The 27,319-nt window shown below is 45.5% G+C and overlaps 1 protein-coding gene across 4 annotated transcripts in view; it reads right to left on the bottom strand.

Moving 5' to 3' along the window:
* LOC134909816 (uncharacterized) overlaps positions 1 to 27,319 on the bottom strand; it is a 366,238-nt gene that overhangs the window by 180,743 nt on the left and 158,176 nt on the right. For all 4 annotated transcript variants that reach the window (XM_063917096.1, XM_063917098.1, XM_063917097.1 and 1 more), the window contains one exon: positions 705 to 848. In XM_063917096.1, the coding sequence (XP_063773166.1) occupies positions 705 to 848 (144 nt within the window). The remainder of the gene's footprint in view (positions 1 to 704; positions 849 to 27,319) is intronic.

Genomic DNA, 27,319 nt, shown 5'->3' with positions numbered 1-27,319 from the left:
CATTTATACAAATATCACTTTTTTCCATTATTAAAATTATTTTTTATATAAAAAATAAAAGACATTTCCTACTGAAATATGAATTGTATAAATCACCTCCCTTTTCCAATACCTTAGTGACTCTTGCTATGGAGGGAGCCTCACTATATGTAAATTCTGGGAACCAGCTAAAAACAGCAAATGGTGGTTCATATAGAAAAAATAATATCTGCTAATGTATTAATTGGAAGGGGGATTTTGGAAAATGTATATTTAAAGTGGAACACCCATTTATTAATAAAGTACTGTATGAAAACTGTACTTAAAGAAAAATCCCTCTTTGCACTTTTATAGGCTGAGGTATAACACGCCACCAAAATTACACTGTGTATCAATTTAATTAGTAAATCATCTTTATAGCATAACCCTCTGTATGACATGCACAACATATTTTTTTTTTTTACTATTTCTGAAGTATAAATGGCAAAGTCTGACTTCTATCTGTAGCATTTTCCAGAAAATTAAACACTAGTTTTCTGCAGTCCAAAAATGATAAATCTAAACAATCCTAAAATGGTTTTCCAAATGACTGTGTTGCTGTAAAGAGCACAAAAAGTTTCCAAAAAGATTTTGGTCCACCATTGGTGAAAAATAATAATGATAATAATAATGATGATGATGATGATGAAAATACTTATTTTACATACCATTTGTTTCCATCTTACCTGTTTGGTTTCAAGGTTTCCCTCAATAGTGAATGAAAACGACTTATAATTGCCTTGAAGGATGTCCTCCATTAAAAGATGCACCCCAACAAGCTCTCCTTGAGCGACACTGCGTTCTTGATCAGTCATGTCACACAAACACAGCTGGATAAAGACAATGATATGTATAAATTTATAGCATTCTATTCACCTTAATATAAATTTTACTCGGGGAGATGTATGAAACCTTCTAAAGAGGACAGGTGGAAAAGTTGCCTGTACTAATCAATTAGTTTCTAGTTAGCATTTATAAAATGATAGCTAGAATCCTATTGTTTGCTATAAGCAACCTTTCCAACTGCCCTCTATAGAAGGTTGGATACATCCCCCCTCAGTCTGGTCACCACCACATACTTACATAGGCACCCTGCAAAGGTTTTGCACAGAGGCAGAACTGAGCATCACCGGACTCCATAGCAAAATATGGAAAAGGGTTCGGTGTAGGGAGGCCAATCCTGGGATCAGGATCAGCGGGATCCCGGGATTGAGGCCCAAAAACGGACAGGATTCAATCCAGAGATTGGAAGCTCCAATCTCGGGGATTGAGGGATCAGCGTTGAGCGTCCTCAGGAGGATGCTCAGAGGCTGCCCAGCGTCTTGCTCCCGGCACCCCCGTGCAGCGTGACCTGTGACTGTGAGGTCACGCTGCGCTGTCAGCAGCCGCAGTGCCGGAAGGTACGGCTGTCTTCACCCGCCTCCTGCTCCCGGCTATCCCTGCACTCACCCGCCGCCTCCTCCCTCCTCCTGCATGCAATCGGCTCCCGCTGCACTCACCAGCCGTAGGTTTGTAAGTGTATTTATGTCTGTGGGGAGGGTGGGGAGAGGCGGGGTGGGGCGTGGGGGACGGCCGGACACAGTTGAAAGCCAATCCCGGGTATCCTGGGATTGGCCATTTTTCAATCCCGATACCCGGGATTGAAAAAAAATGGCCTGGGATTGGCCTCCCTAGTCTGGTGATCTCTTTATTCTTTTGTGGGGGACTAGACTGGAGGCCTCTTGTGAGGTCCAGTTCATACACAGTAAAGTACCAATATTTGAGAGTACAAAAGTGTTTATTTACAATGGTCATGGTGGTTGTGATTTGTTTCAAATGCCTCCTGAATCTAAACTCAGGCTTAAAGCACAGCAAAGATAAGAACGCTTCTCATGTTGGAAATTATCAACAATTGTGAGTAAATATTTTGTATATAGTGTAAGAAAAAAAGCCCAAACTGTGTGGAGTTTGTATATTCTATCCGTACTTGCGTGGGTTTCCTCCCACAATCCCAAAAAAAACAGGTAGGTTAATTGGCTCCTGACAAAAAAATTAACCCTAGTGTGTATGTGAGTGCGTATATGTGTGGTAGGGAACATAGCTTTTAAACTCCACTGGGGCAGGGACTGATGTGAATAGGCAAATATTCTCTGTAAAGCGCTGTGGAATATGTGTGCGCTATATGTTAATAGCTGGTAGTAATAATAATAATAATAATATTTATTTTATGACCTAAGTTGCAGCAGCAGTATAGCTAAAGGCACAATTTCTAAAACACACACATTTATAAGCCTCTAATAATACACATTGCACAACATTTTTGTCAGTGCAACTTGTCCGCTAGTGTGGAGTTTGATAACAACAGCACTATGTTTTCCAACTTGTTACTATGGGCTAGGACTTAATCCTAGCAGTGTAGCTTACTCGAGCAACACATTGGCCACCAGCCTACTGTAGTTTTAGGGAACAAGCCTAGAATCAGGATTGTGTTGGATGATAAAAAACAGCATTCTGGGTCACCCTGGCCACACATGGTATAATGTACGGTCAGTGTATTAGCCCAGAAACCCATTGCAGTGCCAGTGTATGGTTAAACATTAAAAATGTGCTAGTAACTGTAACCTGCTCCCCTGAATAAGGGGGTGTAGAGGAGTTTATATTTATCCAGGAACATCTTATTTGAGATAACACATGCCTCTACAATCCAGCATACATAGGAGTAAAGGGCTCAACACACATCTCTCCATCTCTCCCTCCGCTCAGCACGGCGCAATGTGTGCTGAGCATGCGGGGGAAGATGGGGGGGCGCTCATTTCACCCAGCGCGGGTGAAATGAGCAATGTGCTAGATTGAGCCTGCATGCAGGCCAATCTAGCACCAGCGATAGCGATGCGCGGGGCTGAGCATCGCTATCGCTGTTGGGGGTACACACGGACAGATCATGCTTAAATTCTAAGCAATCTAGTCAGAATGCTTAGATTTTAAGCAGCGATCGCTCCGTGAGTACCCCCTTTACGAACAATGCCAATAGCCCCCAGAGTAGGTCTGCAAACTACTGTAGAATACAAAGTAGAACAAATACAATTAGGAGTTGGGTTATAAGGCATATTTTATTTTTTTTAACTTCAAGAAAAGGGTACAGAAAAGAAAAAGGGGGGTGAGCAGCACATCATACAGTATAGGATAGAGGTATACAATAAAACGTAAATAAAACGGAGGGGGACAGGATGGGGGAGAGGGAAGGGAGCATTCAATAAATCTAAAGTGCATGTACTCTCACGGGCTAGAGAGGAATCAAGAGAAACCTCTCTAGGACTAGAAGGACAGAACACACCCAACAATTATAGATGTAATACTAGAGATCATAAAACTATGGTGCGAGGAGGAAGGGAGTATCAATAGAGTTACATAGGGAAAACCTAAATTCCAGCACAGTGAACAGAGTCTGTCAAAAAGAAAGAGGAGGAAGGTATGTAGGAATGTGCAGAGGGCCCGACAGTACACTAAAAGGAGAAGGAGGTAGTGTTGATTTGAAATAGTTTGAGGAGGAATCACAGTAAGCAGGCACAGCAACTCTTTACTCACTGTCCGGTTGTTCAATTATATTAGTCTGAGGGGGGGTCGCTCGGAGAGGGGTAGCGAAAGTATTGGGAGCCCTCGCCAACCGTAACAAACTGCTGCCACAGATACCAACTTTTCCTAGGAGAGGGTGAGCTGTCGGGGGGGGGGGGGGGGGGGGATGTATTCGGTTTACATAAGAAAGTGGTGGTTCGTTTTGTGGATTACTTTTAGTAGAGTAGGGGGCGCAGGATGTTTCCAGAGTTGGGCCAAATTAGATTGAGCAGCAATTAAAATGTGACCTAATACATATCTGCTAGATGGGGGGACAGAGGGGGGAACAATATGTAATAGCGCAAGAGCAGGGTCCGGTGTCAGGTGAGTATCGAGAACTCTATTAATCAGGTCAAAAACTTCAGACCAATATTTAAGGAGGTGTGGGCAGGACCAAAATATGTGGTAAATGTGTCCCACAAAGCCACAGAGCCGCCAACATTTATTGCTGCAGGAGGGCCAAAATCTGTGCAAACGGTCAGGGGGTCAAGTATATTCTGTGGATCAGTTTTATGTGCATCTCGGTATGGTTCAGGCATCGGGACATGGAGGGGGAGGCTAAAAAGACTTTTCGCCAGTCAATCGGAGATAACGTTCTACCTAAATCTGATTCCCATTTCAATTGTGCATTAGATTTAGAGGGGGAAATAGGAGTAATCAGTAGTTTGTACCAGAGCGTTATATCTCCCCTTGATTTATTTAAGGAGAGGCGAGAGAAAATCAGTTGTGAGGTCGTGTCCGATGCCAGCAAGGTATTGGGAAGCGATCTCCACCAATGTACTATTTGCAAGTAGTGAAACAGTTCTGAGGCGGGTAGGGAGAACTTACATTGAAGAGCAGGGAAGGGCAACAGAGAAAGTATGTTGCGTAAAGCACCTAGACATGATATTCCCGCGTGCTTCCATTTACAGAGGTTCAGATGAGGTATCATCCTTGTGAGTGTAGTGATTGAAATCTGAGTGAGACAGCCGGTAGGGGTCTGTAGAGTGGCTAACAGTTTGTCCCAGGATGTTAGCGCAGCCTGTGTGGATGGAAGCAGGTGTGGAAGGGCAGGTCGGAGTGTTTTGGGGATGCATAAGAGATCTGCAAGAGGGAGCGAGTGGGCTCGAGACTGTTCAAGGTCCACCCAACCTATTTGGGTGTCGACATCGAAATAGTGTTTGAGAGAAACCAGAAGGCAGGCTTCTTGATACAGAAAGATATTAGGTAGATATAGACCTCCTAGTGCTTTAGGTAGAACTAGTTTAGAATGTGCCAGGGAAGGCGGCTTCGAGGACCAAACATATCTAGCCATTATAGAGGAACAGGTCCGGAGGGCCTTCTTTGGAAAATTATATGGGATCGTACAGAACAGGTACATTAACTTAGGGAGAAGAGACATTTTAAATGCCGCCATACGGCCTAGCCAGGAGACCTCATAGGAGACCCAGGATTTCGCCAGGGCCTCAAGCGTCTCTATTAGAGGGGAGAGATTGGAAGTGAAAACATTGGGAGTGCAGGTCGGGATGTTAATACCAAGGTATTTTATCATACGATTCTGCCAATTATATGGGTAAGAAGATTGGAGGACTGGCAAGGAGTGGGAGAGGTTGATGGGTAAGGCGTCTGTCTTAGTGGTGTTGAGCTTATAGTAAGAAGCCTGGCTATATGCATCTAAAGTAGAATGTAAGAGAGGAAGAGTGTTGACTGGATCTGAAATAAAAAGGAGAACATCATCTGCGAAGAGACTTAATTTATGTCGGGCAGATCCAAACTGCAGTGCTGGAAAATGGGGGTTATTCCGGATTGAGAGGGCTAGAGGTTCAATTGATAAGACAAATATTAGGGGAGAAAGGGGGCACCCTTGTCTGGTGCCATTGGTGATTGGAAAAGAGTCGGAGAGGAATCCATTGCTGAGCACCCGGGCCGTGGGGAACTATATAGCGCCAAAACAGAGGTCAAGATACGATCTCTAAAGCCAAAACGAAGAAGAACCTCACGCATATATGTCCAATTCAGTATATCGAAGGCCTTCTCGGCATCTAAGGACAGCAAAGGAAGGCCCTGGTCATTTGAGAGTGAGTCGATCAAGTTAAAGACTCTGCGCGTATTATCTGACGCTTGTCTCCCAGGCACGAAACCAGTTTGGTCCGGGTGCACCAGCAATGGAAGAAATTGGTTAACACGAGTCGCAATTAACTTGGCATATAGTTTAATGTCACAGTTGAGTAGTGCTATAGGTCGATAATTGTGTACGTAGGCCGGATCCTTGCCAGGCTTGGGAATGGTGACTATGCGTGCTTCTAAGAGTTCTGTTAGGAGGGTGCCTAGACCCGAGAATGCATTGAATAGGGCAGTCAAATGGGGGTTACGAATATCGTGAAATGTAATATAGAAATCAGCAATGAACCTGTCCGGGCCAGGGGCCTTGTTTCTGGGAGAGGCTTTAATAGCTTCGGATATTTCAGCAGGGGACCAAGGGGCATTGAGTGTGGATAACTGCTCCTGGGTGAGAGTGGGAAAAGGAAGATCATCCAGAAATGAAGAAATAGAGAGAGGAGTGGGTTGAGGGGTCGAGGGGTCAGCCTGCAAGTTATAAAGTTTGGCATAGTATTGCGCAAATAGGTTTGTTATGTCCTTAGGGTTCAGGACCAGGGCCGGATTAACAATGGGGCGGATGGAGCTGCAGCTCCAGGCCCCCCATTGAAAATAGGCCCAGAGCTCGCCACAGTGAAGAGGTCGAGGCCCATAACCACCAGCATTACGAGTCACACTGACTCATTGTATGCTGCGGCGAGACAGTGCGCCGGCCCCCAGTCAACAAATCGGAAATCCTGGCCAGAGCAGGAAAAGGGTCCGCTGACGCTCTCTTCTCCAGCCAGCGTCTCCTCCCCACAGGTTACTGAACTGCCCGGCTGGGGAGGAGGAGGAGCACCTCTCCCCTCTACTCTCAGCTCCTCCTCCAAAAAAAACTTTAGTACCGCTAATGAGGAGGACTGGCCGGCCGGAGGGGGAGAAGCCAGGAGGGGCACCGCAATGTAACGTGTGCCACACCACGCAGGTCAGCACCTTCCCCCCGCCGCCCACACTGCACTGGCCAGAACCATCCCCTGCCGCCTCCCGCGCCGCACACAGCGCTAGCTGGCACCTAACCTCCAGTCCCCCCCGCCGCCTCTTCTCCCGCACCGCACAGGTGCACAACGCGCTGGCCGGTACCTTTCCCCCCTCCCGCGCCGCACACCGCGCTGCTGCTACCCTCCCGGCCAGCACCACCCCTAGCTGCCTACCTCTGCCCACTTCCCACACTAAGCTGCCCCCACCCCAACTCACTTTCGTCCTGCCTCAGGCTGGCCTTGGAGCCAGGGGGATATATGGAACAGGCACTGTAAGTGGTGAGTGACACACACGCTCGCACTATCTCTCTCTCTCTCACACACATACACTCTCACTCACTCACACACACACACACACACACACTCTCTTACTCGCACACTCACACACACACACACACCGGGGCTACCCAGGGCCGGATTAACAATGGGGCGGATGGAGCTGCAGCTCCAGGCCCCCCATTGAAAATAGGCCCAGAGCTCGCCACAGTGAAGAGGTCGAGGCCCATAACCACCAGCATTACGAGTCACACTGACTCATTGTATGCTGCGGCGAGACAGTGCGCCGGCCCCCAGTCAACAAATCGGAAATCCTGGCCAGAGCAGGAAAAGGGTCCGCTGACGCTCTCTTCTCCAGCCAGCGTCTCCTCCCCACAGGTTACTGAACTGCCCGGCTGGAGAGGAGGAGGAGCACCTCTCCCCTCTACTCTCAGCTCCTCCTCCAAAAAAAACTTTAGTACCGCTAATGAGGAGGACTGGCCGGCCGGAGGGGGAGAAGCCAGGAGGGGCACCGCAATGTAACGTGTGCCACACCACGCAGGTCAGCACCTTCCCCCCGCCGCCCACACTGCACTGGCCAGAACCATCCCCTGCCGCCTCCCGCGCCGCACACAGCGCTAGCTGGCACCTAACCTCCAGTCCCCCCCGCCGCCTCTTCTCCCGCACCGCACAGGTGCACAACGCGCTGGCCGGTACCTTTCCCCCCTCCCGCGCCGCACACCGCGCTGCTGCTACCCTCCCGGCCAGCACCACCCCTAGCTGCCTACCTCTGCCCACTTCCCACACTACGCTGCCCCCACCCCAACTCACTTTCGTCCTGCCTCAGGCTGGCCTTGGAGCCAGGGGGATATATGGAACAGGCACTGTAAGTGGTGAGTGACACACACGCTCGCACTATCTCTCTCTCTCTCACACACATACACTCTCACTCACTCACACACACACACACACTCTCTCACTCGCACACACACACACACACACACACACACACACACAGAGGGGCTACCTGGTGCAACGTATATGTGGGGCTACCTGGTGCAACGTATATGTGGGGCTACCTGGTGCAATGTATATGTGGGGCTACCTGGTGCAACGTATATGTGGGGCTACCTGGTGCAACGTATATGTGGGGCTACCTGGTGCAACGTATATGAGGGGCTACCTGGTGCAACGTATATGAGGGGCTACCTGGTGCAACGTATATGAGGGGCTACCTGGTGCAACGTATATATGAGGGGCTACCTGGTGCAACATATATGAGGGGCTACCTGGTGCAACATACTGTATATGAGGGTCTACCTGGTGCAATGTATATGAGGGACTACCTAGCGCAACGTGTGTAAGGGGCAACGTGTGTAAAGGGCTACCTGGCACAACGTGTGTAAGGGGCTACCTGGCACAACGTGTGTAAGGGGCTACCTGGTGCAGTGTGTGTATAAGGGGCTACCTGGCGCAGTGTGTGTAAGGGTCTACTTGGCGCAATGTGTATACAGGGCTCTGCCTGGCACAACATGCATAAGGGGCTACCTGTCCCTGTTTTCAATGGGGAGAGGGGGGGTGCCAAAGTTTCGCCCTGGGTGCCACAAGGTCTAGAACCAGCCCTGACTACATATACAGACTAGGAGGGGAGCACACTGACGCATATGCAGACTAGGATGGGGCACACAGACGCATATACAAACTAGGAGGGGAGGGGGGCACACTGACGCATATACAAACTAGGATGGGGCACACTGACGCATATACAGACTAGGATGGGGCACACTGACGCATACACAGACTAGGATGGGGCGCACTGACGCATACACAGACTAGGAGGGAAGGGGGGCACACTGATGCATATACAGACTAGGATGGGGCACACTGATGCATATACAGACTAGGAGGGGAGGGGGGCACACTGACGCATATACAGACTAGGAGGGAAGGGGGGCACACTGATGCATATACAGACTAGGATGGGACACACTGACGCATATACAGACTAGGAGGGGAGGGGGGCACACTGACGCATATACAGACTAGGATGGGGCACACTGACGCATATACAAACTAGGAGGGGAGGGGGGCACACTGACGCATATACAAACTAGGATGGGGCACACTGACGCATATACAGACTAGGATGGGGCACACTGACGCATATACAGACTAGGAAGAAAGGGGGGCACAGTAATGGATAGCTATACAGACTAGGAGAGGGTCACACACTAATGCATGTAGTTTGAAGGACACACTCCTTTTCTGTGGCCATGTCCCCTTTTTAGGTGCGCGCAACAGTAATCCCGTTTCATTTCCCATACCCCCACTTAAAAATTCCCACTTTGACGACCACTGTATGTATGTGTGTATGGGTCTGTTGTTCTGCTCCTCTATTAAATGGTAGAAGGTAGGCACTATGACCTCCACGGAGATAGCCACACCCATGGCACAGGCAACACCCCCTATTTAGACCACCCTCACTACAACGCTTGCCAATGCACACTATAGGCCCTCCATACATTTCAGCTCCAGGCCCATGTGGACCTTAATCTGGCACTGTTCAGGACCTTTTGTTTTGAGGAGGAGTAGAGGAATTTGATTTTGTTTCTAGCCTGTTGAGCTCATAGTTTGCGGGCAAGTAGTCTACCAGATTTATTACATAGAAGATAAAAAATTTGCCTCATCCTATTCAATGCCGCTTGGGTACGAGCAAGCCGCAGTTGTTGGAGACGGCTGCATACAGTAGATATTTCTTTTTTAAGAAGTCTAGAGGGATTAGCTATATTCTCTGCTTCGAGATCGATCAATTCACCTTCTAATTTCGACTGCAATTGGAGGGCTTGTTTTTTGAGGGTGGCACCAGCTTGGATAGCCGCGCCACGGGTAACCGCTTTAAAGGCGCACCAGTGGTTCACAGTAGAGGTGTCTACGGGGGAATTAGTAGCTAGATAGGAGTTTATGGAGTCAAGAATAAGTTTCTTGGACAAAGGGTTATGCAGGAGGTAAGGATAGAGGCGCCACTGTCGCAAAGGGTACTGAGTGTGTCGTGAAGGTTCCATTTCCAGAGGACGGGGCGTGATCGGACCAGGTGATCGGAAGAATATCTATATCCCTAGTCTTCTGTAGGGACCATTTATCACACAGAATTAGATCTATTCTGGAATAGAAGTTGTAAACTGAGGAATGGAATGTGTATTCCCGACCCGTGGGATTACGGGTTCTCCATATATCGTATAGATCAAATTCTGTGAGCAAATTGTGAAAGGCTAGGGAGGGGACGGATTGAGCAGATGGGATAGGGTGGGAGGGATAGCGAGATGTATCTAATTTCGGGTCTAAAACTAAATTATGATCCCCCAGTATGAACAGAGAGCCTTTAAGCGCTTTACGTATTGTGAGGAACAGTTTACGTAAAAACGGAACTTTGTCAGAATTGGGGGCATATAGGCATACTAGCGTAGCGGGTTTTTCGTCAAGGAGGCCCGTTAAAATCAGATATCGGACACTTTTATCCGAGATTTGAGAGTGGAGGACAAAGGAAACATGTTTGTGAAACAGGATAGCCACCCCATTCCGTTTGAACGGGCTGTGTGCAAAGTATCCTACGGGAAAGTTGCTGTTTTTAAAGAGAGGAGGATTAGCAGAGGTAAAATGAGTTTCTTGTAGCGCGATGACATCAGCTTTTTGTCGTTGGAAGAAAGAGAGTGCCAGTCTGCGTTTGTTAGGCGAGTTCAGTCCCTTGACATTGAGAGAGAGAAGATTCAACATTGGAAATACATGTCAGAAATGAAAGGGAGAAATCTATACTGAGCATTGTAGGTGGGAGCTTGCATAAAATCAGAGTACCACAGTAAATGAAGAACAGAGAGGAGTCTGGAGCTCGGAGGGGAAAGGGGCAAGTGTCTGAACCAGGGAGTAGGGAAACCAAAAAAAAAGGGGTCCGATATATTGGACCTGCATGACTACTGCAGGGGAGGGAGAACAAAAAAAAAACGGGGGTTTGCAGTAGTATAGAAAAAGTTGGGGACGGGCTGACGGAGCAGACACCGCCACTTCACCATAACAACCTAAACATTTTTTTTAAACATGTATAGTAAATCACGTGGAAAAACATGGAGAAGAGCATAGGAGGCGAGAGCACAAGGTCATCTGGAAGAAGTACTAAGACATAATAGCGCCCCTTAACAACTAATACAAACCTAGATGACAACTGATAACATTATAGAATAAGAACCATTGAAAAACAAGAAAAAGAGTGAACTTGTTACACATAAACCTGGTTAAGAATAGACAAATGAAATGAGCAACAACATTAATAGGGCTTCCCATCTCGGAAGAGGGGAAGAGGTCTAAAGCCTCGGAGGGCTAAATAACAAATGGAAGGACCCAATATATCCATCACATAGCTCAGGTATGAGACCAGTCGTGGCGTACAGCAGTAGGACGAGACGGTGCAGTCGACTTCTGAATGGTAATGTCCCAGTCCAACAGCAATTTAACTACTGCATCCAGGGAGGATACGATGTAGGTAGAATCCTCGTAGGTAATTATCAATTTAACAGGGAATCCCCAGCGGTACGTGATGTCATGCGATCTGAGGGCGAGAGTGATGGGTGTAAAGGCACGCCTCTTTGCAATAGTGGCAGCAGATAAGTCTTGAAAAATTTGGAGACCCCCCAAGGTATCTGAATTTTTGGATTCTCTAGCGGCCCTCATGATACGTTCCTTAACGGGGAAGAAATGGACCCGAAGGAGGGTGTCTTTTGGGAGGTCAGAAGAAACGGTGTGTGGTCTGGGAAGATGGTGGAGACGGTCAATTAGGAGCTCTGCAGAATCCGCAGCGGGGAGGAGTTTCTTGAATAGAGCCGTGGCATAGGGTTCTAGCTCAGAGTTGGTGACCGAGTCCGGTATGCCCCTGATCTTGATGTTATTTTGTTGCGATCTATCCTCCATATCCGCTATCTTTGATTTAAACTGGTCCAACTCCTGATGCTGGAGATCATGGGAGGCGATTAGCTCATTATGGGATGCAACAAGTTCTTCAACTTTGCGTTCCAGGTGGTCAGTTCTGTTCCCTATTGTCGCCAGCTCGGTCTTAACCTAATGAACAGCAGAGGTCAGGACTTTGGAGAGTTCCGACTTGAAAGCAGCCAAAATCTGGCAGAGGGATCGCACTGTCAAGGGAGCATCAGATTCACAGTCAACTCCTGAAACCATGAGAGTGGGGGACATGAGATTCGACATCCCAGGGTCCGGCATGGTAGACGGAGAGAGGGCGCTTTGTAAAAGGGAGATCTGAAGGGGTTTCTGAGGGGGGGGGGGGAGATTTTGGGAGGCATCGAATCCTTGTTCTTTTTTGGAGGCATCCCTCAACGTCGGGGAGGTATCCAGATATTGAAAAGAGGCGTACCAACCGATCTGGGACCGAACGGCAGATATACACTCAATCACAATGGCAAGTAATACATGTTGCTTAAGTGAACAGAAGTGGCAGTGGAGGAAGTGTGCAGCACTCACATTTCGGAGATTACCCCCTTAGGCACCAGGAGGTACCAATTTTAGAAATATATAGTTTTTAGAATATTAATTTTGCATTATATTCCTCCCTTATAAATAAATAATATATTCATTATACATATAGCGTTATCAATCATTTATTGACCTAACTTGCGCTGGGGACACCCATCTGTATACTCCAGCAGCACTATCACTGGAGGCACTGGTGGGCAGGTGCCAGAACCGGAGGTCGCAGTGCCGCAGCTCTGACAGGGTATGGGTGGAAAGGCTGCGGAGCTAGATCAGAGCGGCACGGGGCCTCAGAGGGGTGAGTGTACAGGCACCCTGGTGAGGAGAGGCAGAGGTAAATGGTAGTGTTGGGGGACGCTGGGTGCAAGGCAGGGCCCTGTATAGGAGAGCTCCGTACTCACAGTGTGGGTGTACCAATATGGCCGCCGCCGGGAGCACAGGCAGGAGAACTCTCCAAGTAGCTGCAGCTGTTGAGGGCTGAACTGGCATCCACCCACTTCCCGGGGTGCCTGAGGGGTCTGTGGAGGCGATGTGCCTGCTTGTACCAGCTGGAGGGGGAGCTGCTGCGGGTCCCATTCAGGCCGCGATCCGGTCCCGGAGCTTGTTTCCGGGGAGACGGCAAACTCGAGGCCCCGGCTTCAGAGGAAGATATAGGCCCCGGGCAGGAAACTGTATGTAATTCCACCCGGTGATGTTCCCGAGCACGGGGTAGTGTCCACAGCCGTGGGCAGAGCAGACCCAAAGGGAATTATCACAGGGATCAGCTGCAATAGGTACTATTAACCCCCGAGGGTGCATGAGCTATAGGAAATCACTACCACTCCTAGCTGTGTCCAGGCCACGCCATAATGCATATATTTTTATGAGGTTAGTTAGACCACTGACAACTTAATTTGGAAGAAAAAAAAACAGTACCTAAATTATTTTATTAAAATATAGAGCTAGATATAGAGTATACAGAATGAAGAAACACATATGTTACTAATCAGGTTACAAAGTCTACAATGTTTAACCTAGAACAAACAAGATTATCTGATCAGGAAATGTGACTGTAGCTGCTCACTTTCCCAGGTTTGTCTCAGAAGAATTACAGTTGTGAGTCAGAACAGCTCAACCGATACCTCTTAAAGGATTGTTTTGAAAAAATAAATAAATTATATACTAGTGTTTGCCCGCGGCTTTGATTGTGTGGATGTCTGTTACTGCTTAGCAGAACTAATTTTACAAAGACAGTAGAGCCATCTAATATTGTGATGTACATTTTATATTGTATACATTGATCACAAAATTTCTTTGTAAACAATATTTGCAGTTTTTTCTTCAGGTATTAACATAAAAAGATGCTTAAGCCTACTAACTCGTGAGAAAGCCATGTGAAGCTGCCCATGGGAGAAGCTGCTGATCCTGAGAGCTAAGCCTGCAGCCCTGAGCTATTGCCCCTGCGACTTGTTGATCATTGTAGCAAAGCAGACAATTACAGGAAACTGCAGGCACTTGAATAGAAAAGGATAATTGTTGGGGCTAAGGTGTATACGTCATATACACACAGTCTCGCCTGCGCCACAGCCCATTAGACTCTCTGCCTCAATTAGGTTCCTCTGCAGAGCAATCACATTAAGTCAGGTTCTGTTGCACAACTTGGGTGGAGTCAAGTTATGCAGAAGAACGATCAGAACACCAGCTTTCAGTGTGCCGAGTGTCAATCGTCTGGTTTTTCCTTTATTGCTCCTCTCTCTGATGTCAATCTCCTACATATCTCAGATTCTCTATAGGTTAAGCTAAGCAATAGTGAAAACGCAATCCAAACTCATCTAGAAGTTTTTGCGTGATGCCAGAACGGACAGACAGACAGAATAATTCTGAAAAAATATTTTCCGTGTCCATAGTTCATAAAACAGTCCCTAGAAGTAGTTTTCAAAAAATATTGTAAAGTACAGACACAACCCTTGCAGTTTTATTTTATGTATATATATATATATATATATATATATATATATATATATATATATATATATATATATAAAACAAAATGGTTGATTACCAGTACTGCACTAATAAATTATTCACTCTTGGGAGTCTGTAAGTGTAAAAACTCTGAGGTTCACTTAACAGAACCTTTAGAGAATAGTACGGCTGCTAAACCCAGAGAATGGTCCCGTGCCAGGGAGGGCCTATATTAGATAGATCAAGGAAAGATTTCTCAAGGGGCACCTAGTCTTATTAATTTAGACCTTTTTAGGGGTGTTTAACCCTTTATAGTGGTAATAGAAATGCCAATTCTGTACTATACAATTTAATCGAGTACAATCAAATTGGCATACAAATATAACAGTTTATTAAAAAGTTATTGAACATTTATAGCAATAAAACAATGCAGTTGTGATGGAAATTTTCCTCTCTCAATCTGGCTTATATGTTAGATTCTTTAGAACATTGTGTTTCCTGTAAGGATGTCACCCAATGCATTTAGTTATCAATGACTTCATCAGGGGTGTTTTTTTTTCCATGGACTGTTCTTTGTACAATTTTTACTGTATGTAACATTGTATAAATATTGACTAGTTGTTCTGTAATTTTTAGACATACCCCTGATGAAGTCTAGTTACTAGACGAAACGCGTTGGCTTGTTATACTTGATGTTATCTCTGACTATCATATGAGGAAGAATAAAGATACTGCACTAAGTTGCCGATATTCCTCTACCAACTCCAATGGTGGAGTATTCGAAGAGAAATTACATCATTCTGTCTATGTAATATGATGGACATGCTTCTTTACTTCTGTACATTTTAATAAAAATTTTTTTTTATGAAAGAACAGTTCATGCTTATGTTTTAAAATGAATGATAATTGTGAAACCCACTGGGTTCCCTGTATTTATAGGTTGTAATCACCTCTGGGCGCCAATTTCCCTTTCTTCTTTTCATACATTCTGTTTAGTCCCTCCTAACAAGGGACTTAGTGATATAGGCAGCCCCCCCAAGGAAGATCGTACTTTATTGTATTTAATTTGTCTCAGAACAGCGCAGAAGGAGAGTATTTGGTTGATATATATATATATATATATATATATACATATACACACACACACACACACACACACACAGTGTGTATATATATATATATATATATATTTATTTATATATATATATATATAGACAAAGCAGTAGCGAGAAAGTGCCGAAAGTGCTTTCTCACTACTCCTTTGTATCTCTCTCTCTCTATATATATATACATATATGTGTGTGTGTGTGTGTGTGTGTGTGTGTGTGTGTGTGTGTGTATAGATCATTTAGAGAGCCCAGAGTGTAACATATAATATATAATACCAGTACTAATAGACACCTGCTAGCTAGATTCCCAGACCACTGACAGCCTGTCCAATCTATGAGCTCCCAGTTGCAGATTCTGTGCAGGGCAGAAATTGATACATATTTATCTATTATCAGGCGTTAGACATGGAAATTATAATTTATCATCGCCACTATTGACAACAATGAGAAATTTCACCCAAATGTACTAATATACACATGTAGGAAATGAGCCCATCTCTGTGATGTGTAAAATGAGAAATGATCGCTAATGCTCTTTCAGTTCTCCTGCACATATGTGGTCTACTGAACACGTATGTGCAGCGACCACCCCCTGTCATTTGTACGAAATGGTGCTAGCTGCCAGGACCAAGCTCCGGAAACCAATTGGGGTTGCGGCTGCTGTCAGAAATGGGGGGAGCACGGCAAATGTTGGGGAGATCCTAAACATTTGCAGGTATGAATGTTTGGGGGGGATATCCTGCAAAAATTGTTTAATAAATATGACCCTTTGTATTATTACATGGGAGCTGAGATGTGGAAAGAGAAGGTATTAAAATACGTTTTCTTTATAAATAGATCCCTCAAAACAATGAACTACTAGATATTGGTATAAATAATGTGTGCCTGGTATTTAAACACCAAATATTAACACTGATGGAGACCGATCACTGGATAATAAACACTGATGTTTGTGTGTCACCGGAAAGCTTCGGTAGTGTAAATGCCGCTATGGTATTTATGGTTTCTAATAAATGTAAATGGCGCTCCGAAGCAGTAATAGGAAAGGCGTTATCACTTACAGATATCAGATCTCTTAAACTCCTTTTCACATAAATTTGCTACGTATATTTTCCCAAGTGGATAGAAAGGGGAAGGCAATCAGCAGACAGACACAGACAGCGGGATGTAAAGGAGTCCGAGATCGCCAGAGGTGCGGGATGCTGGCTGATCTCAGACTTTTTTTGTAAAGGGGCAAACACTTACAAGGCAAAACCACGCTTTGAGATTGTAGGTTATATAGAATGGAGGAAAACGGCTGAAAACACTAAAGAAATGCATATACAAAGCAAAAGAAAATAATGGAAGCTTCAAAACCAGTTTAGAATATCTAAAGCAATGTATTGAGGATTTTTTATATACCAACAAGTATTTATAGTGTTTGAGGAATTATTTGAATTAGTGAAAAGGAGCTGTGCTATGTTATTTCTATCACATTAGTGCAGATTTGGGATTTTAACCCCTGCCTCCCGTACTGCAACAGTCAGCCTGTGCTGAGACCATTTGATTCAATGGACCCCCCATTCCTATTCCCTTGTTACTGCTGCTGAAGTCCCACCAAAACAGTATGTTCATCCAGTACATCGGCACTAGCAGATTGGGGCCAGTGGATACATGTACAGACTTGTGATGTTTCACCTGTTAAGGCTCCTATACATCAGGAACCAGTTTTCCCAATTCACTGATTCGATGGCACAGCTGATATGCAGCCAATGATGACCACTGTTCCATTGGGGACATTCTTCATTTAATAAATCACCGATCCCGACCATTCCAAAATTAGCGCATCCTGACCATTTTTGGTCAGGATTGAGGAATCAAGATTTTTAAACATGTCCACCCGACTGGGGATCAGGAAATTGAGTCAGTCTGTTGCTGATGTATGGGGTCCTTTAGGTGACACATCATGGGTCTGGGAGCCAGGAAGAGATGAAACAGTCAGCTGTGATGAATAAGGACTGTGAGACTGGGAGGTCTAAGCAATTGTATGATTTCAGCTTGGGCCAACTGGTGCTTTATGGGAGGTGCGAACCCTCAAAGCCATCACAATGAAGTGGAAATAAAGAAGAAGAGCTCCTGGCAACACATTCAAAATGTGGGTGCAGGGTGAGTGGCACTGGGCCCCCATGACTCAACAACACACTTGTAGACTGCTGGGGTGGTTGGGGTAAATATATTATAGCCACATGGATCGTGCCGCTATAACACTTCCTGCTTCACCTCATTACCGATGCGAAGCAGGAAGGGATACCGACAAGATGTACTAACATCTTGTCTGCCGAAGCGGGGGAGCAAAAGGTCCCTCCTATGGCGATGACCCCTGAGCACACAACGCATCAGCTCAGCGTTGAAGTGCTGCGTCTCTCAGTCCTGGCCGGCTCCAGTGCACCTGCACAGAATCTTGCTGCTCACGCAAGATACCCTGCATACACATGCTGACCGTTTATACATTGCCAGCACATATCGTCCTGCTATCTTAATGTGCGCTAATACCGCTTCTCCCCCATACCAAATGTTCTTACAATTACCCCTTAGTTCTGCAGGTGGACGCCACCATTGCCCTCCTGCTCTGGAACTGACCCTTTCTCATACTCCCCATTCTCTATCTGCCTGCCTTGCAGACATTGTTCTATTTATATATATTGTTACAATCCTCCTTTAGTATGGAAAACTTGGCCATGCTGTGGCTGCAGCTAAACTGTAACACTATACTAATTTCTGTACCCTGCAGGCAGACCTGGGAGGTGATGCTCAGGGCTTTGCTTCATGGCACCTCTACCTCCTCACAAGTCTTTACTTCTTTGAAGTCATGCTACAACTTGTACTGGAGCAAGTACACCAACAGTGAGAAATGAAAACCTGGCAAAATAGAGAATGTTCAATCTGAATTTCATTGCTACGTCAAGATTTATAGAGGTTCTATGAGTGGCTTGGGGAAGCCAAGACTCAAATTTCAATGTTGGAGTACAGTATTCATACTCTTCATTAAAGGCTCAAGTTGCAACCTTAGTCACTCAAATGACCATTATACAAAATTAAATATGTCTGACGTGGAGAGTCGCCTACAATGCAACAAGAGATTTGCGGGCCTCCAAGAAAAAGAAGAGGGATCTATTTATGAGGATTTTTTGGAAAACTGGTTCATTTCTACTTTTGGATGTGACTCCTTCATTCCCCAGTTCGTGGTGGAGTAGGCACAACACATCCCTACTAGACCTAGAAGCTTCTACACTGTAACAATTGAGACTTGGTGCTCCGCCTGGTCTGCACTAAAGACCGCCTGGAAAGCAATGGGGTCACAACCTCTGTGTTCCATGATTTCACTGTGGAAATCCAGAAGGACAAGGTCCAATTTCTCCATATTAAGCACCTCATTAGGCACTTGTACTTATTATATGCCAACCTATTTTCATTTAAACTGCGTGTGGTGGCTGACTGGAAGGAAAAAAAAATACTTCATACTTCACAACTGCCGCATATTTGGATCGTCGCATGCCTGGAGGCAGACAGATGGCTGTTGATTGACCCTTTACTACTTGTTTGACAGGATTTATGCCAGGGAAATCTACCTCAGTTATTAATAGACATCTTTTTACCCATTTGCAGGTTTCCCACAGGGAGTTCTCTTTGGCTGTTGTTTCTTAGATGCTGATAAAGCATTTAATTCCATCAAGTGGCCCTTCCTGTGGGTAGTTATGTGTGATTTTAGACTGTGACCTGGTTTTTAAAATGGTTTCAACTACAGGTTGAGTATCCCATATCCAAATATTCTGAAATACGGAATATTCCGAAATACAGAATTTTTTGAGTGAGACTGAGATAGTGAAACCTTTGTTTTCTGTTGGCTCAATGTACACAAACTTTGTTTAATACACAAAGTAATTAAAAATATTGTATTAAATGACCTTCAGCCTGTGTGTGTATAAGGTGTATATGAAACATTAATGAATTGTGTGAATGTACACACACTTTGTTTAATACCCAAAGTTATTTAAAATATTGGCTAGAATGACCTTCAGGCTGTGTGTATAAGGTGTATATGTAACATAAATGCATTCTGTGCTTAGATTTAGGTCCCATCCCCATGATATCTCATTATGGTATGCAATTATTCCAAAATACGGAAAAATCCAATATCCAAAATACCTCTGTTCCCAAGCATTTTGGATTAGGGATACTCAACCTGTACTATATACTGAGCCTAGTGCCCAAGTTTCCATTAATATATTTGTTTCCACCCCATTGCCTTTGTCTTGGGGTATGAGACAAGAGTGTCTTTCATCCCCGCCCATTTTTGCATTTGCTATTGATCTCTTGGTGTGTACATTATGGGGTAAATTTACTAAGATTCGTATTTTCCCGTTTGAGGTCAAAGTTCAATCACGAATGACATCGAAAGTGTAAATATGCAACTTTTTGAATTGATTACGACTAATTTACTAAGCTGCCGTATTCTGCATTTTCGGGTTTTCCGATGTCGATGTCATTCGGTTTTTTTGGCAGTGTTTTACGTGAGTGACTTGTAAAACACTGCCGACTTTAATACAATGGATCTCGGCCAGGTCTGAGAGGTCCATGCTGGGCTTCATTGTGCACCTTGTAAAAAAAAAAAAAAAATGTTTAAATGTAAAAAAAAAAATTGCGTGGGGTCCCCCCTCCTAAGGCAAACCAGCCTCGGGCTCTTTGAGCCGATCCTGGTTGCAGAAATATGGGGAAAAAATGGACAGGGGTTCCCCCATATTTAAACAACCAGCATCGGGCTCTGCGCCTGGTCCTGGTTCCAAAAATACGGGGGACAAAAAGCGTAGGGGTCCCACGTATTTTTGAAACCAGCACTGAGCTCCACTAGCTGGACAGATAATGCCACAGCCGGGGGTCACTTTTATATAGTGCCTTGCGGCCGTGGCATCAAATATCCAACTAGTCACCCCTGGCCGGGGTACCCTGGGGGAGTGGGGACCCCTTCAATCAAGGGGTCCCCCCCCCCAGCCACCCAAGGGCCAGGGGTGAAGCCCGAGGCTGTCCCCCCCATCCAATGGGCTGCGGATGGGGGGCTGATAGCCTTTGTTCAAAGTGAATGATATTGTTTTCAGTAGCAGTACTACAAGGCCCAGCAAGCCTCCCCCGCAAGCTGGTACTTGGAGAACCACAAGTACCAGCATGCGGCGGAAAAATGGGCCCGCTGGTACCTGTAGTACTACTACTAAAAAAATATCCCAATAAAGACAACACACACCTTGAAAGTATAACTTTAATACATCCATCCACACCTCCATATACACATACTTACCTTATGTTCCCACGCAGGTCGGTCCTCTTCTCCAGTAGAATCCATGGTGTACCTGTAGAAAAAATTATACTCACATAATCCAGTGTTTTAGGCTCCTCGGTAAATCCTTTTGTAATCCACGTACTTGTAAAAATAAAAAACGGATACCCGACCACGAACTGAAAGGGGACCCATGTTTTCACATGGGTCCCCTTTCCCCGAATGCCTGGAACCCCCTCTGACTTAAGTCCAAGAAGGTTCCATCAGCCAATCAGGGAGCGCCACGTTTGGCACCCTCCTGATTGGCTGTGTGCTCCTGTACTGTATGACAGGCGGCACACGGCAGTGTTACAATGTAGCGCCTATGCGCTCCATTGTTACCAATGGTGGGAACTTTTTGCTCAGCGGTTGACCGAGAGTAACCTCACCGCTGAGCAAAAAGTTCCCACCATTGGTTACAATGGAGCGCATAGGCGCTACATTGTAACACTGCCGTGTGCCGCCTGTCAGACAGTACAGGAGCACACAGCCGATCAGGAGGGTGCCACAACGTGGCGCTCCCTGATTGGCTGAAGAAACCCACTTAGACATCAGTCAGAGTGGGTTTCTGGCATTCGGGGAAAGGGGTCCCATGTGAAAACATGGGTCCCCTTTCAGTTCGTGGTCGGGTATCCGTTTTTTTTATTTTTTCAAGTACGTGGATTACAAAAGGATTACAAGCAGAGGAGCCTTCAACCATGGATTATGTGAGTATAATTTTTTCTATAGGTACACCATGGATTCTACTGGAGAAGAGGACCGACCTGCGTGGGAACATAGGTAAGTATGTATGTATGTTGGTGTGCATGTATGTATTAAAGTTATACTTTCAAGGTGTGTGTGTGATGTCCTTATTGGGGTATTTTTTTAGTAGTAGTACTACAGGTACCAGCGGGCCCGTTTTTCCACCGCATGCTGGTACTTGTGGTTCTCCAAGTACCAGCTTGCGGGGGAGGCTTGCTGGGCCTTGTAGTACTGCTACTAAAAACAATATCAAACACTTTTCACAAAGGCTATCAGCCCCCCATCCGCAGCCCATTGGATGGGGGGGACAGCTTCGGGCTTCACCCCTGGCCCTTGGGTGGCTGGGGGGGGGACCCCTTGATTGAAGGGGTCCCCACTCCCCCAGGGTACCCCGGCCAGGGGTGACTAGTTGGATATTTGATGCCACGGCCGCAAGGCACTGTATAAAAGTGACCCCCGGCTGTGGCATTATCTGTCCAGCTAGTGGAGCCCGGTGCTGGTTTCAAAAATACGGGGGACCCCTACGCTTTTTGTCCCCCGTATTTTTGGAACCAGGACCAGGCGCAGAGCCCGGTGCTGGTTGCTTAAATATGGGGGAACCCCTGTCAATTTTTTTCCCATATTTTTGCAACCAGGGCCGGCTCAAAGAGCCCGAGGCTGGTTTGGTTTAGGAGGGGGGACCCCACGCATTTTAAAAAAAATTTTTTATAACATTTCCCACCCCTTCCCACTGATAAACATGCACGGATCTCATGGATCCGTGCATGCCTATACAAACACGGGATAAAAAAGCAGGTCTGTTTTTTTTTAGCACTTTTTCACGATTTGTATTTTAGCACGGCAGTGTTTGGCTATTGTCGGCAGTGTTTGTGTTTTGCACTTTTTAGTAAATGACCGATTTCTAGCAAATTGCAGGCGTATTTGACCGATGGTGTATTGATTCGTGATTTTTTCCAAGGACTTCCAAAATATTACGAATGCCCTCATCACTGCCGTGATTTTTCCTTAGTAAATTACCGAGATGACACTTTGAAGAAAAAACGGCATCTCGGTCAAAATCGGGACCTTAGTAAATATACCCCTATGTGCCCATCTAGGTATTAAGGGGCTTCAGTTGGGTGGGAGGACGGACACTATTACTCCATAAGATGATGTTCTTTTACTTTTCTTATCAGATTACATGGTGTTTGTGCCTGCTCTCCTACGGGTAATAGGTGAGTTTGGCATATATATTCTGACCTTACTATATCAACTAGGATAAATCTTATATTCTCCTTCTTAGAGGTTTGTGTCCCCTTCCTCTTTCAGTGGATTAGCATCTTTAAATATCTAGGTATTTGGATTACTAATTCCCCACAAGACTATAAAGCATTGAATGTACAACCATAACTCACTTATCTTAGAGATAAAAAGTTTTCATGGTGTAAGCTTTCACTTATCCTTATCGGCCGTGTTAATTTGGTCGAAATGGTGGTCCTTTTAAACTTCCCGATTTCATATTTGGTCTGTTTGGTTCATCGTCCCCATATTAAGCTCAATGTTCTTACTACATACAGGTCAGCTGGAGGCTTGGCGTGACTACATTTTTAATTTTATTATTATGTGGCACAATTGGCACATTTGGGGCTTTCATTGCAAGAGGACTCTTTTGATGGTCTACATCAGGGATGGGGACCCTTCGGCCCTCCAGCTGTTATTGAAATACACAGCCAGCATGCCCTGCAACAGTTTTAGCATAGCCAAATAGCAAAACTGTAGCAAGGCATGCTGATATGTGTAGTTCAACAACAGCTGGAGGGCCGAAGGTTCCCCATCCCTGGTCTATATGCTTTGCTCATTGCTCTGGTAGCTCCTGGTCAAACACCCCTGCAAGCTTTACACAGTGGTACAGAGTAGTGTCAGACTGGGGCAAGAAGGGCCCACAAAGGAATGCAGTTATAGGGGCCCATACTAAGGGATATGGCCAGCTTCCAGAGGGGGTGTGGCCAGCCTGCATAGAGGCGGCTTGAAATACACCAAAATACTGTGTAGTATAATGTAACATCATACTGCACAGGACTATGATTCCAGACTGTGCACTCTGATTAGGTTCCACACTATGCACTGATCCCTAGAGGAAGGGGTGGGCACTCAGGCAGTGAGACACACCGGGGGTTTTCCCCTGCTCCTCGATGGGACAGTCCAACCCTGGTAGAGAGCATCAGTCAGGACTCTCCTTGGTTCCAAGGCAATTAAATTTGAGGTATAGCCGCTAGTATGTTGATCCTGACACTCCTTTATGGAATGCTAGGTCACTATCTGAACCGTTCTTCAGTCTAGGGTGGTGTGGGGTACTGAGGTATATCGACACTAGGGCAACTATATGACAACCACATACAGAAGCCCTTTACTCAGCTTTGCAATGAAAATGAACTTCCCTCAACTCACTTTTTATAGATATTTGCTTGCCTTGGTTGGACAGTTTTTAGATTAACCTCCCCCATACAGTATTTCCCACTAAAAAGTTCCCAGAGGACTCCTTCATGTCGCTACTTCCTTTGTCTGATTACCACTCAATAGATTTACTGCACCTGAACAACATTGGGTGTCCAGTGAGGGTCCCTTGTGTAAGGAAGGGTGAACTGTAGGGCTTGAATACCCATGAGTATCCACCACTTCCATTAGATTTCAGCAAACACAATTATTTCTCTTACATACAACCTATATTACCCATGTAAGGTTAATGAGATTTGGATGTGGGCTACTGATAAGTGTCCCAAGTGCCATACTCCAGGGGCACCTTCTAGCTTCTCTTATGGGAATTCCTCCCTGTTAACGTATTTTGGTGTAAAGTTTTATGGGTAATATACTCTGTGGTGTGATATTTTAGGGCTTCAGCTGTAAATATCCTGGATAAATACACTAGACAGTATGTTATCATTCTTTGCACACTGCAGAGCCGGCCCTAACCAATATGATGCCCTAGGCAAGATTTTGGCTGGTGCCCCCTAGCAGCGTCACTAGTTCTGCAAGAGATGCCTGGCATGAGTCAGCTGGCAGCTCTGCTAACGTCGGGCGCCTTTTGTTTATGAAAATGCATCTTATTTGCATTACTATGTGGCTAGGATGCACAAGCAGCTTCTGCTGATTAAAATGATAAGCAGCATGCCTATATTCTGTGTGCGACTGCGGCTGTATCTGCATACGAAATGCTACATTACAGTGATTTCCAGGAATACACACAGAATATAGGCATGCCGCATATCATTTTAATCAGCAGAAGCTGCTGGTGCCCCTAAGCATACCAAATGCCCTAGGCATTTGCCGAGTTTGCCTATGCCTAAGGCCGGCTCTGGCACACTGGCTAAGGTTTGTGTAGCTCGCTCATGTATAGCCACTGCGGGTCCTGACTTAGGTCTCCTTGGTCAATGTCACCCTTACCCAGTGCCGTATGAAACCCTGTGGAGGCCCCTAAGCAGTCGAAATCATGGGGCCCCCTTGCAAGTTATCTCCTAATACTTTTTTCATTTTACCAACCGACAATCTTTCATTTTACCAACCGACAATCTAAGATCTGGAGACTGTCTATTGTTTATGTACTCTAAGTTGTTATGGGTACATTACATTAATACAGTATTTTCTCTATAGAGTCTTTAATGTAAAGTTTTCATTTCTTTGAGTTAATTCATTTTTTTTCTATCTTTTGGAAACAATTTGAGAAAGCTTGATTGTAATTTTCTTTTAAGATCAAATCAATGTTATTTTGATCTGTCATGGGGCCTCTAAAAGGCACAGGGCCCATAGGCCGGTGCTTACTCTGCCTATCTGGTAACCCGACACTGCCCTTACCCACAACAAAATACTTCTATATTTCTCAAAACAGTGACTCTAAATTTGACCGCATCTGGCGTAGATGGCAGCAGTCTAGATAAGTTAGTCATCATGTTCAATGTTAGTCCTCCCCTCCACCATGATACTCCCCTGGATTGGTGCATTGTTTTGCTATTCACGAGAGTGCATATGAAGATGTTGCTTTACTGTTCTAGGGACTTCTGTATTCCCAGGAATCCATCCTTTCTTGTTTCGTATTTGTTAGGTTATGGACACTACTTTTTAGTTCTAATATGGGCCCTCATTCCGAGTTGTTCGCTCGGTATTTTTCATCGCATCGCAGTGAGATTTTTCTTAGTGCGCATGCGTAATGTTCGCACTGCGCATGCGTCAAGTAACTTTACTAAGAAGAAAGTAATTTTACTCACGGCTTTTTCGTCGCACCGGAGAACGCATTGTGATTGACAGGAAATGGGTGTTACTGGGCGGATGTACGGCGTTTTAGGGGCGTGTGGCTGAAAACGCTACCGTTTCCGGAAAAAACGCAGGCGTGTCTGGAGAAACGGTGGGAGTGCTTGGGCGAACGCTGGGTGTGTTTATGACGTCAGCCGGGACCGAAAAGCACTGAATTGATCGCACAGGCAGAGTAAGTCTGGAGTTACTCAGAAACTGCTAACTCGGTTTTGATCGCAATATTGCGAATACATCGGTCGCACATTTAAGAAGTTTAGATTCACTCCCAGTAGGCGGCGGCTTAGCGTGTGTAACTCTGCTATAATCGCCTTGCGAGCGAACAACTCGGAATGAGGGCCATTGCCTGAAGCCCAATTTGATTCTCTCCGTATATAGGTGGTCATTCCGAGTTGATCGCTCGCTAGCAGTTTTTAGCAGCAGTGCAAACACTATGCCGCCTCCCACTGGGAGTGTACTTTAGCTTAGCAGAAGTGCGAACGAAAGGATTGCAGAGCGGCTACAAAGTTTTTTTGTGCAGTTTCTGAGTAGCACTAAACCTACTCAGCGCTTGCGATCACTTCAGACTGTTCAGTTCCTGTTTTGATGTCACAAACACGCCCTGCGTTCGCCCAGCCACACCTGCGCTTTTCCTGGCACGCCTGTGTTTTTCTGAACACTCCCTGAAAACGGTCAGTTGACACCCAGAAACGCCCACTTCCTGTCAATCACTCTGCGCCCAGCAGTGCGACTGAAATGCTTCGCTAGACCTTGTGTGAAACTACATTGTTCGTTGTAATAGTACGCCATGCGTGCACATTGCGCCGCATACGCATGCGCAGAAGTGGCGTTTTTTTGCCTAATCTCTGCACAGCGACCGAAAGCAGCTAGCGAACAACTCAGAATGACCCCCATAATGTATGTGCGCTTTAGTCAAACTTTGTTTTCTATATATCCTATCTATGCTTATTGTTTCAGCTCCTGTATGCCAGTTGGGCAATTATAATGTGATTATTCGACTTTGGATGTACTTTGATTTTTTTCTGCTTTACTCTGTTAGTCATTTTTTGAAAGTAAATAAAAATATACTCCATTTAAAAAACAGCTGAGTAATACTACTTAGTATCTGCAGCGTTTTGGGCGATCAGACCAATATTGCATTTATAAAAGGAACCCACAACCAATAATAGTCTAATAGTCTGATCTAAATGAACCAGATGATTTTAGGATATGTTAGTATATGCACACTTACAGCACCCTGAGATGCCAGAACAGATTTGCTCAAGTGACACATGGATCTCATGATTTTGGGCACATACAGGTGTAAATTGGACTCTGTCAGTAATAGTGTACAACATGGGCAAGGCTTAAATCTATCTAAGGCACTGTCATTCTGGGGCCCCAAATCCTACAAGGCTCTTGTGCAGACA

The sequence above is a fragment of the Pseudophryne corroboree genome, chromosome 4, assembly GCF_028390025.1.
Source record: "Pseudophryne corroboree isolate aPseCor3 chromosome 4, aPseCor3.hap2, whole genome shotgun sequence".
Lineage (NCBI taxonomy): Eukaryota > Metazoa > Chordata > Amphibia > Anura > Myobatrachidae > Pseudophryne > Pseudophryne corroboree.
The sequence above is the reverse complement of the archived record's forward strand: the minus strand, read 5'-3'. Positions and strand labels throughout refer to the sequence as shown.